The 17,763-nt window shown below is 45.8% G+C and overlaps 1 protein-coding gene across 3 annotated transcripts; it reads right to left on the bottom strand.

Annotated features, from left to right (window-relative positions):
* Positions 1-1,171: 1,171 nt before the first annotated feature.
* Positions 1,172-3,620, bottom strand: H4C15 (H4 clustered histone 15). Of its 3 annotated transcripts, none has more exons than XM_063797681.1 (2): positions 1,940-3,620; positions 1,172-1,667 (listed from the first exon to the last, which is right to left on the bottom strand). In XM_063797681.1, exon 1 carries the CDS (start codon positions 3,107-3,109, stop codon positions 2,798-2,800), a length of 312 nt encoding a protein of 103 aa, XP_063653751.1. In that variant the 5' UTR covers positions 3,110-3,620; the 3' UTR covers positions 1,172-1,667; positions 1,940-2,797. The 3 variants fall into 3 exon arrangements, with proteins under 3 accessions (XP_063653751.1, XP_063653754.1, XP_024203893.1); XM_063797684.1 differs by having other exon boundaries at positions 1,949-3,221; XM_024348125.3 differs by having other exon boundaries at positions 2,680-3,183.
* Positions 3,621-17,763: the final 14,143 nt, after the last annotated feature.

The following is a 17,763-nucleotide window of genomic DNA, read 5'->3' as shown; positions in this document are numbered from 1 at the left end:
CATTAGGCTGGCAACATTTCTCAGGGTAAGGATTTGTCTTTATTTCCATAGTAGCAGCAGTACCCAAGCAACGCCTGGTCACAGTAAGTCGAGTGAAACCATCTCTCAAAAAAAACAAAACAAAACAAAACAAAAAACAAACTACATTGAGTGGGAAAGGCAATAAATATGTCACCTTTGGTTTCTGTATCACTTCATGGCCTCATTCTTCTTTCACACAGAACTTTTCATTTGATCCTTAAAATAATCCTGTGAAAAAGGCAGGAATTCTCAGTAATTGGCCGGGCACGGTGGCTCATGCCAAAGAAAAAGAGGCCAGGCGCGGTGGCTCACGCCTGTAATCCCAGCATTTTGGGAGGCCGAGGAGGGTGGATCACCCAAAGCCAGGAGTTCGAGATCAGCCTGGCCAACATGGCAAAACCTCCATCTCTACTAAAAATACAAAAATTAGCCTGGCATGGTGGTGGGTACCTGTAGTCCCAGCTACTTGGGAGGCTGAGGCAGGAGAATCACTTGAACCCGGGAGGCGGGGATTGCGGTGAGCCAAGATCGTGCCACTGCATTCCAGCCTGTGTGACAGATCGAGACTCCATCTCAAAAAAAGAAAGAGGAAGGAAGGGAAGGAAGGGAAGGAAGGAAGAAAGGGAGGGAGGGAGGGAGGGAAAGAAAGAAGAAAGAAAAGAAAAAAAGAAAAGCTGTTACCTGCATCAGTGGCTTTCAACCTTTAATGTGTATCAGGAGGGCTTTTTTAAAGCACCGATTACTATGTCTCACCCCTCAGTTTCTCATTCAGTAGGTCTGGCATGGGGCCCAAGATTTTATCCGAGGTGATCAGTGCTGCTAGATGAGAGGCTACACTTTGAGAACCACTAATTCAGACAATGGACGTGTTTTCTCCCCCACTCCCTTTCTGCTTTATCTTCAAATTTTTGATCTCCTTCTTTAGTGGATCTTGGTGCGGATCAGATATATTCATCAGCATTGCCTTTAAAGTTAAAAACAATCAGTGATATTCGAAATAGCAATGCTGGAAATCACAGGTCAGATTTAAAAGGGAAAAGGAAACATCTTGAGCATTAAAACCTCTATTTCTCACCTGGACATCTTCACAAATGTTATTCTTGCCACTTCCTCCCTGCCCTCGCCCCCCTTACTATGTATCTCAGTAGGATGCCAATCATTCTGCTCTTTATTCAGAGTCCGACACAAGCCCCCACGTCCATAGCCAAGTTTTCCCCGGTTTCCCAGCAGCCAGTGACTTCTGTAGCATTAGGATTCTTATGGTAGTTATTGTCTACATTTCTCAGCAGATTGAATATGTACTGCCTCTTACTACTGGACTGTTTATTCTTAAATGTGTACAGGTATGGATTTATGTCGTCTATATATTATGCATTTATTTGTCTTCTTCGTTGTGATGGTAAGCTCCTGGAGGGCAAGTCTTGCATCCACTGCTTTGCTGGCAACCCGATTGGTAAGCTTCTGGAAGGCAAGGCTTGCATCCAGTGCTTTGCTGGCAACCCGATTGCTAAGTACCGTGTTTTAAGCTTAGTTCAGTCTCAAGTGTTTGCAGCCACATCTGAAGACCAATAAAGCAACTGCTGGTTTATCCTTTGGGAGCTGACAGAATTTCTTCTCCCAAATACATACACAGTAAAAGCATAAGCCTAGAATGAAGAAAAAAAAAAAATCTTACGGGCAATGCAATGGCTGCAAAACTATAAGGATTAGAAATGTGAACCCACATTTTAATCCAAATTAGGGCAATTTAGAGGTGGTAGCGTAAAGAATAGCTTGCTGTAATATATGCCATGCTGATATAGAATTGGCTTTTGGCCTTGTCAAAATTAAATTGTGCTTTCTGTATTGATGGTGGGCATGTTTCTGCAGGTCTCTCATTCTAAGCTACAACAGGCCCTAAGAGGTAGAAGTCACATACCTGAATTACCTGTGAAGTTGCTTTCAGATCATATCGTTGGTTCACTCTTACAGAAGGATCACTTTAAAATATCTCTGCATTTGTATCCTTGCAATGCCACAACTAAAAGACAGTTATCTCATAGGTCCTTGATTAAATTAGGAGGCTTTTTATTGAACACAAGAGATGATACTTTTCAGGCACTGGGCAGATAACTTGCTAGAAAGGCATTTTTTAACTGTACTAAGATTGAGCTGAGTGCGTGGCTGGAGACACCACACAACACGGACCCTTGCTAAGGCATCTAGTCCACCCGCTTGTTATGTAGAGGGTGAAATGAAGCCCAAAACAGTCAATCGTGAACTCTAAGCCGATCAGGTGGGAAAGCCGGCATCTCTAGAATGAAAACCTAAGGCTGCTTCTCCCACTTTGCCTGAGCAAATATAGTGAGATTACATAGCAAGGCATGTGTAAATTGCCAGTGCCTATTTCTCAGAACCAGATTTGGTGATCGCAAAGACTGACGTGGCCCTCTAGGTGTGCCTATACTGCACCAGAAGAGCAAGCCGAGAAAGCAGTGCTCAAACCTAGAGCATTCAACCTTTCATATCGATAAAGGCTTAAAAAAAAAAAAAAAAGCCCAGGTAAGTGAAAAAGCCGCTTTCGGTCAACGACTTAAGTCTTTACGGCTGTGAGCGCTATGGGCCACGGTAGCTTTCCGTTAACTTCAGATCCGATTGTCGCCCCACTGCCAAAGTTACCTTCCAACATCGTTACTGTTGCACTTTACGCAGTCAAGTGTCCAACTCCTCAGATGAGTAAGTGGTCGGCCCTAAAAAGGGCCTTTGGGATCGAAACGTGCAAAGCTGGAGCGGCGGCCTAGCCTCCGAAGCCGTACAGGGTGCGCCCCTGGCGCTTGAGCGCGTACACCACATCCATGGCTGTGACGGTCTTGCGCTTGGCGTGCTCGGTGTAGGTGACTGCGTCCCGAATCACATTCTCCAGGAACACCTTCAGCACACCGCGGGTCTCCTCGTAAATGAGGCCAGAGATCCGCTTAACGCCGCCACGCCGAGCTAGACGCCGAATGGCAGGCTTGGTGATGCCCTGAATGTTGTCTCTCAAGACCTTGCGGTGGCGCTTAGCGCCCCCTTTGCCTAAGCCTTTTCCGCCCTTTCCTCTGCCGGACATGACCGCTGGAGCCCGATAGACAGCTTCTGTCAAGGCGAGCACCGTCTTCCCCTGATATACAAGAGTATCGGACCAGATTGAAAACCCAAAGCGCGCCGGCGGGAAGCGTTCTCAATTGTCCCCGCCCTCTCGACATTTCGTCATTTCTTTTCTGTTTTCCTCTCCCTCCTCCTCCACTCTGCTCAGGTCCCTCTCACTCTTTTTTTTTTTTTTTTTTTTAACCGCTACGCCACAGTCCCCGGGAGAATTCAGATCCCAACCGGGGCTTCCGGATTCTGTAGCGGCTTTGGCCTGTGTCTGGTCTGAGGACGCCCGGAAGGCATTGCACTGAGGCTAAGGGAAAGGTCTCTGGAGGGAGCCTCAGGAAGAGCAAATGGAGGCCAGAGACTGGCAGGAGCGCGCCAGCGCAGGATTTAATCCCGACGAGCGGATTCAGAGCCGTGCTTATATAAAGCTTCAGGAAGCGCCGTTCCGACGATGAGGCCGACACGCGAGAGGCGACCTCAAGAGCGGCGGCGCCAGGGATCTGTGCGCCAAGGGAGGACGGGAGGGAGCAGGTTCGCCATAATTCCTGGCTCCAGGCTCTGTTTTGTTGGACCGAGCCACTGTATTTTAGCTCACACAGGAGAATTCTGGCCCTGGGAAAATTGGTCTCAGCATGCTGCCAAGCTTTCTCATGGAGGTCAGCGAATCCCAACACACTGTCGGTCAAAGCCGTGCTGGAAGAAACAAAACAGTTCTCCCTCGGTAGAACTGAGAGGGGATTGGTCCAGGGCTCCCGCCGATACCAAAATCCAGGTTGCTCAAGTCTCTCATAGAAAATGGCGTAGTATTTGCACATAACTATGCACATCCTCCCGTGTACTTTAAATAGTCTCTAAATTACTTTATAACACCTAATCCAGTGTAAATGCTATGTAAGTAATTGTTATACTGTTTTTATTTTTACTGTCTTTTGTTGTACTTTTTTTAAAAAAAGAAATTCATTTGTTTAATATTTTCGGTCTTGGGGAACCCGCGTATATGGAGGGCCTGCTACATAGAGAAGACTGAGGGATATTCTGTGCATCCGTTTCTACGGATCCTCTAAATCGGCCTTTGTTTTCAGCCAGGATTTAGTGCCCAATTGTGTCCTTTGGAGGCCCCACATGGAGCTAGCAAAGTTTGCTAAATCGGGTTTTACAAGAGGACTGTCTGCTCCATACTGGGAGTAGTTACCGCAAACTGCCCTATGAAATTGGTTGGGGTTCTTACTGTTAGCATGTTTATTACTTTATCAGGGCTCTCTGTAGGAGAGTCTATGAGAAAATCTTCCGGTTTCTGCTGAAAGAATCGTGTTTTGTTGGGGTTTTTTTCCCGAAAAATATTATTTTTAAAAACTCTTCTGTGCCCTGTTTAATCTCTCCCTTGGATCCACCTTCTGTGTGCTCATAAATCGTAAATCTGTATTCAGACTTCTGGACTGGAGACACGTAGATCCACCTGGTGGTTCTTCAGTCATTTTAAGCCCAAAACTCAAAATCTCCCGAAATCAAAATGTTTAAACTTATAATCTCCAGGGTGTGACTCACGGGGGATGAGGGGAGCAATTCTCTCCCTCCCCGCATAAAGCTGGTTCTCCTGTCTGCTCATTGAACGGTTCCACTGCGCATCACAGCATCTACATGCCTAAACCAACACCCCAGCATTGGCAACAGATATCTTCCTCTCCCTTGGCTGCTTCAGGACAGGGAAGAAACATGCTTGCCCTTTTCTGACTCTTTAGTAACTCTGGCCGAATCTATCACATTATTTTACATCTCTTTACATCTTACTACTCCCCCATCTTGGCTGTGTGTTCCCTACTGGCAGTGATTTTTGTTTATTCATTTTTGTAAACTGACACTTAGTTCAGTGTCCAATATAAGCTCAATAATAGTTTATAAAAGGAAAAGTTCCTGCATTTGATTGCTTTTAAACACTATTAGAAAAGACATAACCAAATTGCAGCATGATAAAACAACCGCAAAACAAGGCTGAGAGAAGTGGTGATTTCTGGTGTCAGAGGGCACAGGACCCTGGGCAGAATCAGAGATACGGTGTCTATGCAGTTCCCTTTTTAAGGGGATCAGGACATGCTACCTCCAAATGTGCCAGTTTCGACTTAAGAATTATTTTCAGCTGAAACAAACAGCTAAAATCCCTTACCTGTTTAATAGCAGATCCTCCTCGCAAATCTCAAATTTTTAACTCAGTTGTCATAAATCTTCTTCAGCACTAGAAGCAAATCTAACCTCGGAGATGAGAAGTGGTCACCACACCCAAATAGACATTGTCACAAGACTCGAATCTTCCATCTATTCTAAGGGCCCATTTATCTTTTCAAAAGTCATTTGGTTTTCCATATGTCCTTTACTCCTCCTCCTTTTCCCCTGCTGCTAGGTAGATCCCAAATTCTAACCACTCCTTTGAGTTACTCATCTCAGAATGCTCCCATGTATACACTTTTTTTTTTTTTTTTTTTTTTTTTTTTTTGACTCAGGGTCTTACTCTGTCACCCAGGCTGGAATGCAGTGGTGCAATCTCAGTTTAAACCCCCAAGTCTGTGGTATTTTGTTATAGTCCCCCTAGAAATTAATACAGGATTCGTGGTCTGCCAAAGTCTCATTCCCTGCTCCGACCGACAATGGATAGTGGGATCCTTTGTGATATGTACTCTGTGAGTTAGAAGTAGTAACTTAGAGCTGTTGAGGACAATACCTTTGCACCCCATCCACTGAATTTTGTTTTCAAAGATACAGTCTGAAACTCCCAGAGGGTGAGTGCCTTTCCAGTGTGTCAGAGCCATTAGTGGCTGAGCAGACCGCTGAGCATGTAGATTTCTAGGTCAGGGCCCTCTCCCCAAAGAATCATACTCCCTGGTTGAACTGAACCTAAATCAGGTTTAAAACTAGACAGATGCCAACCAACTTAAAATTCCAAAGATATCCAAGACCTGCCCATGGCCCTGGGATTTGAGGACAACGTATGCATGTCATGGCTATGGCAGTTCAGGGGTCTCTAGCTTAGTGGGAATGTCTATGTCCTACCTTGACCCTTCTGACTCTTCCGCCCGCATCTGCCCCTCCTATGACAATGGAGTATTCATTCCCCAGATACAGCACCGTGAAAGAGAGGCAGGAACACTGGATAGTCTAAGACCTGGTCTTTCTTGGCTGGTGTGAGACAGTGGAGGCCTCACTACTTGGTCTTTTCTGGTGTACTGTCAAAGGTTGAAGCTGGGGCCTTGTGACTGCCTCCTGTTCTCTGTTCCAGGGATGCTACACAACAGAAGCTCTGGGCCTTGACCATGGAAAGGTCCCATGAATTCTCCACTCAGCCCAACTGAGCCCCCTGCTCTCACACTGGGTGAGGAAACGATAGGCAGTGCGAACAGGTGTATGCACACTCACTGAGGAAGTGCAGCCTGTCTGACCCACTCTCTCTCACCCAGCCTAGGGTCAGGCCATGGCAGGACACTGTTTCCTTAACTATCAGCAGCCATCTTGGGGATTTCCCCACAGGGCCAGGGCAACAGAATCTGCTTCTCACTGTGACCATGGTCTGGAAGGACCATGAGGAATTCTCCAGTGCTGTCGGGGTTTCCCATACTGACACAGACAGTTTAGTAACAGCTTTGACACCTTTTGGTAATAGGACAAAGTTAACACTCCTGCCACTATCCTGTGAAGGCCAACCTTCCTAGGCCCCATAGGAAACTTTTGGAATGTCTTTGTTGGGTTGAGAAACTGGGGCAAAGTAGTACCCAATTTTTTCATGTCAATATCAAAATGTAATCATTTCAGGTACACAGAGTTCCGCACTTTCAGATTAGTCTTAAAGAAGAGAAAATCGCCGGGAACGGTGGCTCGTGCCTGAAATGCCGGCACTTTGGGAGGCCGAGGCGGACGGATCACCTGAGGTCAGGAGTTCCAGACCAGCCTGACCAACATGGTGAAACCCCATCTCTACTAAAAATACAAAAAAAAAAAAAAAAAATTAGCCGGGCTTGGTGGCGGGCGCCTGTAATCCCACCTACCCAGGAGGCTAAGACAGGAGAATCGCTTGAACCCGGGAGGTGGAGGTTGCAGTGAGCTGAGATCACACCATTGCACTCCAGCCTGGGCGACAAAAGCGATAACTCCATCTCAAAAAAAAAGAAAATCAAGTAAAGAGCAATTCACATTCTCTTGAAAATTCTCATTATGTCCAGCTGGTTCCGGGGAAAGCCTACCATGAAACTGGTATTGTTACTTAGACTTAGGGTCCTTTGATCAGAATTGATGATGTCCTCAGCTAAGTCAGTGCTAGGAGTGGGCAGAGAAGAAGTGATGGATGTGACGGAGTTGTAGAATATAGATTTAATAAGATTTGGTGTTTTAGGGCGGGGCGTGATGGCTCATGCCTGTAATCTCAGCACTTTGTGAGGCCAAGGTGGGCCGATCACATGAAGTCAGGAGTTCGAGACCAGCCTGGCCAACACAGTGAACCCTCCTCTCTGCTAAAAATACAAAAATTGACCGGGCGTGGTGGCTGACACCTGTAATCCCAGCACTTTGGGAAGCCAACGCGGGTAGCTCACGAGGTCAGGAGATCGAGACCATCCTGGCTAACACGGTGAAACCCCGTCTCTACTACAAATACAAAAAATTAGCCGGACGTGGTGGCGGGTGCCTGTAGTCCCAGCTACTCAGGAGGCTGAGGCAGGAGAATGGCGTGAACCCGGGAGGCGGTGCTTGCAGTGAGCTGAGATCGCACCACTGCACTCCAGCCTAGGCAACAGAGCAAGACTCCGTATCAAAAAAAAAAAAAAAAAAAGAAAGAAAGAAAGAAAAAAAAAATTGGTGATTTAGGCATTTGGAGAATGCATGCAATAAAGGAGCTTCTGGCCTGAGGAGCTATGGGGTTGATGTTAGGTTTCAGTAACATGGAGAATGCAGAGAGAAGAAATTGCTTTTATTTTTGTTTTTGTTTTTTTGAGAGAGTCTCTCTCGGTTGCCCAGGCTGGAGTGCAGTGGCGAGATCTCTGCTCACTGCAACCTCCGCCTCTCGGGTTCAAGCGATTCTCCTGCCTCAGCCTCCCAAGTAGCTGGGATCATAGGCGCCTGCCACCACACCCAGCTAATTTTTTTGTATTTTTAGTAGAGACGGGGTTTCACCATGTTGGCTGGGCTGGTCTCGAACTCCTGACTTCAAGTTATTCACCCACCTCGGCCTCCCAAAGTGCTGGGATTACAGGCATCAGCCACCACGCCCAGCCAGAAATTGCTTTTGAAAGCAAAAAGATGCATAAAGTCCCTCCCGACATTAAAAATTGAGATTCCTGTTCTCTACCTAGGAGAACACATCCACCAGTTGTTATTACTCTGATCAGTAAAGGGTCTCAGCTGGAGAAACTTGTGAGTAAGCCCTCAGCAAATCGATAAGGAAAACGAAAGGCAGGGAATTTGATGAGATCTTCCCAGGGGTTAGGGAGAAAAGAAGAGGGCTGAGACAGGCACCCTGGGCAAGCAGGAACATTGATGGGAGTTGGTAGATTAGGAGAATACCAAGAGACAGAGGATAGCTGGAAAGGGATGAGGACCACCAGAAGAGAGTATGTCCCAAGGAGGCAAAGGAGGTGGCAACAGGGTCATATTGGGCACTGAAGTTCAGAAATAATGATTATAACTTAACATTCCTTAAGCTCAGTGACTGCTGACTATGCTTGATATTTTATGTCTTACACATCACCACAACAATCCTGCAAGGAAGGCAGATGTTTTATCATTCTCACTTTACAGACTAGGAAGCTTTGAGTATTTTGCCCAAGTTCCCCAAACTATTAAGTGTCAGGGCCAGGGACTTTGTCCAAAGTGCTAGGTCTTCCAAAGTTCATGTGCTTGGGCAGAAAACAGCCACCGAGAAGCTTGTACTGGAAACTCAGAGAGGAAATGACAGGAGGCATTGTGACACACAGGGTTGAGGGCCTCACTGCTTCTCCTGACTTCTCTACCTTTTCAGACAGCATTCTTCTCAGGTTCTAACAAGCTTACCCTCTCCTACCTGTTTCAGCAGTTCCTCCCAGATTCATTTATCCTTCCAGTTCCCCGTGAAATTCTGAGTGCTGTCAGAATGGGCATTTTGCCTTGTTCATCTCTCCAAGTCAGCATCCTGGAGCATAGCAGATGATCAGGAAATGCCTGATTGCCCTAATTCCACTGGCCTCTGAATTCTCACTCAAAAGGGCATAATACCCAGGCCCCTCCTAGGTTTCAAAGAATTCTCAGGAATTTGCAGGCCAGAAGCAAGTATAGCCTGGACTCTGGAAGGAACTTCCTCCAGGTTGGCCCGAGAAGAGGGAGAGGTAGCTGCCCTGAGCTGTACCCCTTGCCTACAAGTTGCTACAGTCCACCATCAGGATAGTTGTGTAGCCTTAGCTGAAGGCAGAGTTCCCCTCAGTGCTCGAAGATAAATACTTTAGAAAGGAGGGCACATTTGTGGTAGACTGAATAATAGCCCCACAGAGATATCCACATCCCAATCCTTGGAATCTGTAAATATGTTACCTTATATGGCAAAGGGACTTTGCAAATGTGAACAAATTAAGGACCTTGAGATAAAGAACTTATCCTGGATTATTGAGATGAGCCCTTAATATAATCACATGAATCCTTAGAGAGACGAGAGGGTCAATCAGGGAGAAGGGGGTGTGATGACAGAAGCAGACATTAGAGTGATCTGTCCAGGTGCTAAAAAATGCCAGTTTCTAGAAGCTGGAAGAGTCAAAAAATGGATTATATACCTGGAGCCTCCAGAACAAACCAGTCCTTCAGACATTTGTTTTAGCCCCTTAAAACTTATGTTGGGCTTCTGACCTCCAGAATGATAAGAGAATAAATTTGTGTGGTTTTTTTCGTTTTGTTTGGTTTCATGTTTTTTTTTTTTTTGAGACGGAGTTTCGCTCTTGTTGCCCAGTCTGGAGTGCAATGGCGTGATGTCGGCCCACTGCATCCTCTGCCTCCCAGGTTCAAGCAATTCTCCCGCCTTAGCTTCCTGAGCAGCTGGGATTACAGGCACGCGTCACCACACCCGACTAATTTTTGTGTTTTTAGTAGAGACGGGTTTTCACCATGTTGGTCAGGCTGGTCTCGAACTCCTGACCTCAGGTGATCCACCCGCCTTGGCCTCCCAAAGTGCTGGGATTACAGGCATGAGCCACCACACCCGGCAAATTTGTGTTGTTTTAAACCACTAAGTTTATGGTAACTTATTAATGCAACACCAGGAAATGAATACACCGTTCTTACAAAAGTCACTAGGCTCTTTTTATTTGACGGGGGCGGGGGGGGGGGGGCGGGGGGAGATCTGAGTGTCTTCAGGAGCAGAGTATAAGGTATACTTGGAGGGAAAGAGGAAAGGAAGTGGGCAGCAGAGGTAAAAAGGAGATCAGGAATGGGAAGTCGGGGGCCCCACAGTGAACCTTTCCTTGCAGCTGACTAGGCTCCTTCATGGGCCTGACCAGCCTCCTTCACCTGCTCAGCCCAGAATTTGTAGAGAGATCTGTCGTCTTTGCAAGTGGCACTGAGCTCTCCTAGACAATTGCTGGCCTCCCCCAGCCATGGACCTCTGTAGAGCTCCCTGGGGTCATCCAGGGCAGGAGGGTGACAGGCTGGCTTCACCGTGGTCATATAGCAGAAGTGGCAAGCTCTTCTTGCTCTTGAGGAAAGCTCACACCTAGATTGTTGCAAGGATGTTGTACAGGTTGAGCATCCCTAATCTGAAGATCCGAAACCCTATGCTCCAAAATCTGAACAATTTTGAGCACTAATGTGGTGCCTCGGTGGAAAATTCCACACCTGACCTCACACAACGGGTCATACAATGCACAGTATTTCCCCCAAGGAAATAAAAGGCCCTCCCAGCCCCTTTCCACTGAGATATATTTTTTCTGCACATGCCCGGTTTCCCCAATGTGCACACACCCACAAAGGGTCATAAAATGGCATGTGTGCAGGCCAGTGTCATCAACAGCACGTTCCCCATAATGCCCCATGTAGGAGCCAAGACCTACGTGCCTTACTCACTGTGGGGTTTTTTTGCTTATTCTCTGCTCTGTGGTATAAAGATATTGTTGAAAATATCAAAAAGGCCTGCAGATACCCCATGAGTAACAGTGATTTTAAAAGAGAAAAAGCAAGGCCAGGCACGGTGGCTCATGCCTGTAATCCCGGCAATTTGGGAGGCCGAGGCGGCTGGATCACTTGAGGTCAGGAGTTCGAGACCAGCCTAACCAACATGGTGAAACCCCGTCTCCACTAAAAATACAAAAATTAGCCAGGCGTGGTGGCACACGCCTGTAGTCCCAGCTACTCGGGAGGCTGAGGCAGAAGACTCACTTGAATCCAGGAGGTTGCAGTGACCCGAGATTGTGCCATTGCACTCCAGCCTGGGCGACAGAGCAAGACTCTGTCTCAGAAAAAAAAAAAAAAAAAAAAAAGGGAGCGAAAACATTTATGTTTATCTATAGTACAGAAAGTCAAGTTGTTGGAGAAAATGGGGCACAGTGTAAGTGTGTATAAGGTATTTATGAAACATAGATGGATTTTGTGTTTAGTCTTGGGTCCCATCCCCAATATATCTCATTATATATATGCAAATATTCCAAAATCTGAAACCCGAAACAGTCCCAGTCCCAAGCATTTCAGATAAGGGATACTCAACCTGTGTTAGTTTCCTAGGGCTGCCATAGCAAATGACCACAAACTTGGTAGCTTAAAACAACAGAACTGTATTCTTCCACAGTTCTGGAGACCAGAAGTCTGAAATAAAGTACCATGCTCTCTCTAAAGGCTCTCAGGGAGAATCCTTCCTTGCTTCTTTCAGCTTCTGGTGGCTTCTGATGTTCCTTGGCTTGTGGCAGCCTCATTCCAATCTCTCCCTCCATCTTCACATGGCTTCTTACTCATCTCTGTGTGTCCGAATTTCCCTCTCCTTTCTCTTATAAAGATACCAGTCATTGAATTTAAGGCCCATCCTATATCCAGCATGATTTCATCTCAAGATCCTTAACTACTTACGTCTTCAAAGCCCCAGTTTCCAAATGCGTTCACATTTTGAGATGCTGGATAGACACGAACTTTAGGGAACATATTCAACCCACTACAGGTCCTGAGCACTAAGCCTTGTGGGAGGACACTCTGGAAGCAGGTCCAGACTTCCCCGGTCTTGCCTCTTCAGAACCTGCGCACTCTCCACCTCCAAAAGGCCCTTCTATCAGTCACTTACACCTGAGTATAAAACTAAGCATGATAGCTGTGCAATTTTGACCAACCCTCCCGTGTTCATGAGTGTAGGTGTTGGGGAACAGGCTGTGTCTCCACTTGGGGAACTCACAGCTTCAGGGGCAGGACAGGAAGATGTTGGTGGTCCTTGGCCAGATGCTTCCTATAATAATGAAAAGCCTGAATGGTTGGGCAGCTGGCAGACTGTGGCCTGCATTTACTTGCCTGGGAAAAGCTGGAAGGAAAGAAGACATGAGGCTAAAATAGAGGCTCAGTGTCTTAGTTTCAATATCTGTAAAACAGTAACAATAAATACACATACCTCATAGGATTCGTGCAGGGATAAATTGCTATACAGTCCATACAAAGTACTTAGAGCAGAGTCTCAACATGACAATAAATTAATAGTTATTAGCAATTTCATTATTTTTATGATAAACGTTACTTGATATATATCCTAGATCTTTCCCTTGGAAATATTACCATCATGCTGGGAAATAAGACAAGCACATGGAAAATAATGGGTAAATTATCTAGTCTCTAGATGCTAATTATGTAGAGATTCTTCTAGACTATGTGGCCAAGGCAGCAGAAATAATTGGGTTCCTAGGAGCTTTATAACTCACAAAAACCTTTCACTAACAGCCTCTCGTTTGAGTCCACAACAACCCTGGAAAGAAGAAAAGGCTTTTTCCCTATTTTAAAGATAAGGAAGTTTCTGGTAAAGATTAGACACCGGGGAACGTGAGTTACTCGGCTAAAACATGGCCAAGGTGGAATTTGAGCCTAGGTTTTGTGTTTTGCTTTTCTTTTTTTGTATGAGATTTGATGCTTTAGGAGAAAGTGATACATGGAATAGATACAAATAATATCAATATGTGTACAGTACAGCCCACTCTCCTGACCTCAAGTCTACAGTAAGAAATACATTTACATTGGCCGGGCGCTGGGGCTCATGCCTATAATCCCAGCATTTTGGGAGGCCGAGGCGGGCGGATCACGAGGTCAGGAGATCGAGACCATCCTGGTTAACACGGTGAAAACCCGTCTCTACTAAAAATACAAAAAATAAAAATAAAAAAAAGTAGCCAGGCATGGGTGGCGGGCGCCTGTAGTCCCAGCTACTCGGGAGGCTGAGGCAGGAGAATGGCGTGAACCCGGGAGGCGGAGCTTGCAGTGAGCCAAGATCTGCCACTGCACTCCAGCCTGGGCGACAGAGTGAGACTCCGTCTCAAAAACAAGAAAAAAGAAATACATTTACATTGCCTCCCAGTCACATTCACAGGAAAATAAAAATTGCAACAAGTTTCACAAAATGATAATTACTATTGGTGATATTTTCCCATTTTATGATTCTTACAAAAGGGCAAAATGAAAGGAAAAGATGATCTCTACCAAGTAAATTAATTGCACTATGGATTACAACTTATAGTTGTGAGTTTTGGGGAGGTTTTTTTGTTTTTGTTTTTCTGGATTTTTTTTTTTTTCTTTTTTTTGAGATGGAGTCTCGCTCTATCGCCCAGGCTGGAGTGCAGTGGCGCAATCTCAGCTCACTGCAAGCTCTGCCTTCTGGGTTCAAGGGATTCTCCTGCCTCAGCCTCCTGAGTATCTGGGACTACAGGCATGCGGCACCACCCCTGGCCAATTTTTGTATTTTTTGGTAGAGACAGGGTTTCATCATATTGGCCAGGCTGGTCTTGAACTCCTGACCTCAGGTAATCCACCCGCCTCAGCCTCCCAAAGTGCTGGGATTACAGGTGTGAGTGACCGTGCCCGGCCTACAACTTACAGTTTTTAAAACTGGCTAGAGAAAACTACAAAGAAGAAAGTCAAAATCATCTCACTGATTTTAAAAGTCTTCATATTTCTTCTGAATCTTTCTGTGTATGCACATACAACCTGTCTGTCTTTGTGACGAGGTGACCCCCATATCCAGAGCCAGAGTGGAAGGTATCCTGTGACAGATGGTGACTTGAAATGTAGGTTGAGGCCTGGTGCAGTCGCTCACGCCTGTAATCCCAGCACTTCAGGAGGCCAAGGGGGGCGGATCCCCTGAGGTCAGGAGTTTGAGACCAGTCTGGCCAACACGGTGAAACCCCGTCTCTACTAAAAATACAAAAAGTAGTCGGGCATGGTGGCAGGCACCTGTAATCCCAGCTACTCGGGAGGCTGAGGCAGGAGAATCACTTGAACCCGGGAGGCGGACTTTGCAGTGAGCCAAGATCGTGCCATTGCATTCCAGCCTCGGGGACAAGAGCAAGACTTCGTCTCAAAAACATAATTAATAAATAAATAAATAAATAAATAAATAAATAAATAAAATACATGCAGGTTGAGCTTTGTGGGAGCCAAGAGGGAAAGGCCAAGGCCAGCTGAGCAAATAAAGGAACCCTTCCAGGAGGAGGTGATATCTGAGCTTGGTTCTAAAGAATATTTAGGATTTGGGACATGTTTAGATTGGGGGTTTGGAGAAGATGATGTAATCCAGGCAAGAGGGGACAGCAAAAACAAAGACAGAAGAATTGTTCCTGGACCACATGCAGCATGGGCAAAGGTCAGTCATGAGAAGTAAGCTTTAGCAATGGGGGCCAGTTTAGGGGACCCCAAATGCCAAAGTAGGGAGGGAGTGCTCTATAAACAATGTTGGAGCAAAGGATATGAACAGGCAATACACAGGAGAAGAAATCCGAAAACTATCAAGCTCAGGTAGAGATGCTTGAACTCATGAATACCCAGAACAATGAAAACGAAAGCAATGCTGAGATACCACTTTACACCAGGCAGTCCGGCAAAACTTAGAAAGTTGGATGACCTGAGGATTGGGCCTGGATGTGGGCTCAGAGTCCAGCTACCTTGGTATTGGAAGTCCGGGACAAGCATTCTGGAGGGGAGCCTGACACTCCTTAGTTCAATTAGATATAAATAAAACTCTGAACAGAACTGCTGGTTTCTGGCTTCTCAGCAGTTCTGTTCCTGAGTTTTTATCCAAAAGAAATTCTTACATAGGTCCAAAAGGGAATATATACAACAATGTTCATTGCAGCATTTCTGGTGGTGATGGAGAATTGGCACAAGCCTAGTTGTCCATTGCTGGGAAAGTGGGGAGATAAAATGTGGTGTTGGAGCAACATGAAGTTTAATGCAGATTGACCTCATCTCTACAAAAAAATAAAATATTAGCCAGGCACAGTGGCATGCGCCTGCGGTCCCAATTGCTTGGGAGGCTGAAGTGGGAGGATCACTTGAGCCTGGGAGATTGAGGCTGCAGTGAGCTATGATCATGCCACTGCACTCCAGCCTAGGGGACAGAATGAGACCCAGTCTCTAAAAAAAAAGAACATGGATGGCAAAGAGATGCAGGTTGGGTTCTATAAGGGTTGAAAATAAAAGGTAATTTTTTTGGGAAATCAATATGAAGTTTATTTAGGTTTCTTGTTTTTCCTGTTTTCCCTGTGAGCCAGATGACTGCCAATTATCCCAAAATTTATATTATCAAAAATGGATACCTGCTTCCTAGCATTTGGAAAAATAAAATAATATGCCCCTGACATGAATTAATGAATTACCCCTCTAATTACAAAGTACAGAATTCTCTCTTTTTTTTTTTTTTTTTTTTTGAGACAGAGTCTCGCTCTGTCTCCCAGGCTGGAGTGCAGTGGGATGATCTCGGCTCACTGCAACCTCCGCCTCCCTGGTTCAAGGGATTCTCCTGCCTCAGCCTCCTGGGTAGCTGGGATTACAGGCACGTGCCACCACGCCCGGCTAATTTTTGTAGTTTTAGTAGAGACGGGGGTTTCACCATGTTAGTCAAGCTGGTCTCGAACTCCTGACCTCGTGATCTGCGCGCCTCGGCCTTCCAAAGTGCTGGGATTACAAGCGTGAGCCACGATGCCCGGCCTGGTTTTTTTTTTTTTGTTTTTTTTTTTTTTTTTTTTTGTCGTTGTTGTTGTTTTGTATGTTTGTTTGTTTTTAACTTTTATTTTAGGTTCACGGGTACATGGAGGAGTTCAATTTTTAAAATATAGATTAGGCCAGGCGCGGTGTCTCATGCCTGTAATCCCAGCACTTGGGAAGGCCGAGGCCGGCAGATTACGAGGTCAGGAGATCAAGACCGGCCTGGCCGACATGGTGAAACCTCATCTCTACTAAAAATACAAAAATTAGCCAGGCGTAGTGGCGCGCGCCTGTAGTCCCAGCTACTCAGGAGGCTGAGGCAGGAGAATGAGGCAGGAGAATCGCTTGAACCCGGGAGACAGAGGTTGCAGTGAGCTGAGATCGCACCACTGCACTCCACCCTGGGGACAGAGCGAGAGTCCGTCTCAAAAAAATAAAAAATAAAAAAAATAAAATATAGATTAAAGGGGGGGAAAATAAGAAATAAAGTAAGATATAAAACACATTACCACTAACATGCACTTCAAGAAGCAGAAATTCGCTAGGACTGAGAAAATCAAAACCTGTTCTGCCATTCATTAGGCTGCACTAACAGAGATAAAGCTAGACTAGAAATGACAGAAAACATTCTTCTCCCAAGGGCATGCTACAGCTATAAAGGCTCATAACTCCCCTCTTTGAGTGACCACTCCTTTCTTATTCACTGAGGAACTTGTACTCAAAATCACAGACTATCAGAACTTTGGCTGCTTGAAATCCTATCAATCAGTAACAATGCAGTATCCCCCTCCTGTCTGGAGGACCTAAGCCACCTTGACACAAAAAACCAGCAGTAATTTTCAACCCAGGTGCAAAAACTTCAAGTAAGGGGTTTCTGAACACAGCATTCCACCTCTATCTCAACTTTGTAGTTTCTGAGGAAACAAGACCCTGGATCCACTTCAAAGTCCCATCCTATGCCTACCCTTTCACACAGCCCTGCTTTGCTTTGAGCCTATGAAAACTACACTCCACTCGTCCCCCAAAATCAATGATAACTCTAATTTTCCTCTTGTTTGCTGAGCACCCTCCTCCCACCACCCTGCCACCAGTTTCTCTGTTGTGCGTTCTCCCTCATTGTAACAAGTCAACAGACTTGGCTTAGGTAGACTAAGTAGTGGTCTTGGGCTAATTGGGATAGGTTGAGTTTTTACTTAGAATTAACATAACTCATTTCAGCATTCCTACGTTGTCGGAGGTGGTTTTGTTTTGTTTTGTTTTTAAGACAGGGTCTCTGTTGCCCAGGCTGGAGTGCAGTGGTGTGATCATAACTCACTGCAGACTGCAGCCTCAATCTCCCAGGCTCAAGCGATCCTCCCACCTCAGCCTCCCAAGTAGCTCAGACTACAGGCGCGCACCACCACGCCCAGCTAATTTATATATTTTTTGTAGAGACAGGGTTTTGCCGTGTTGTCAGGCTGGTCTCCAACTCCCAACAAA

Source organism: Pan troglodytes, chromosome 1 (assembly GCF_028858775.2).
Source record: "Pan troglodytes isolate AG18354 chromosome 1, NHGRI_mPanTro3-v2.0_pri, whole genome shotgun sequence".
Taxonomy (NCBI): Eukaryota; Metazoa; Chordata; class Mammalia; order Primates; family Hominidae; genus Pan; species Pan troglodytes.
This window is presented reverse-complemented; position numbering and strand designations above follow the sequence as displayed.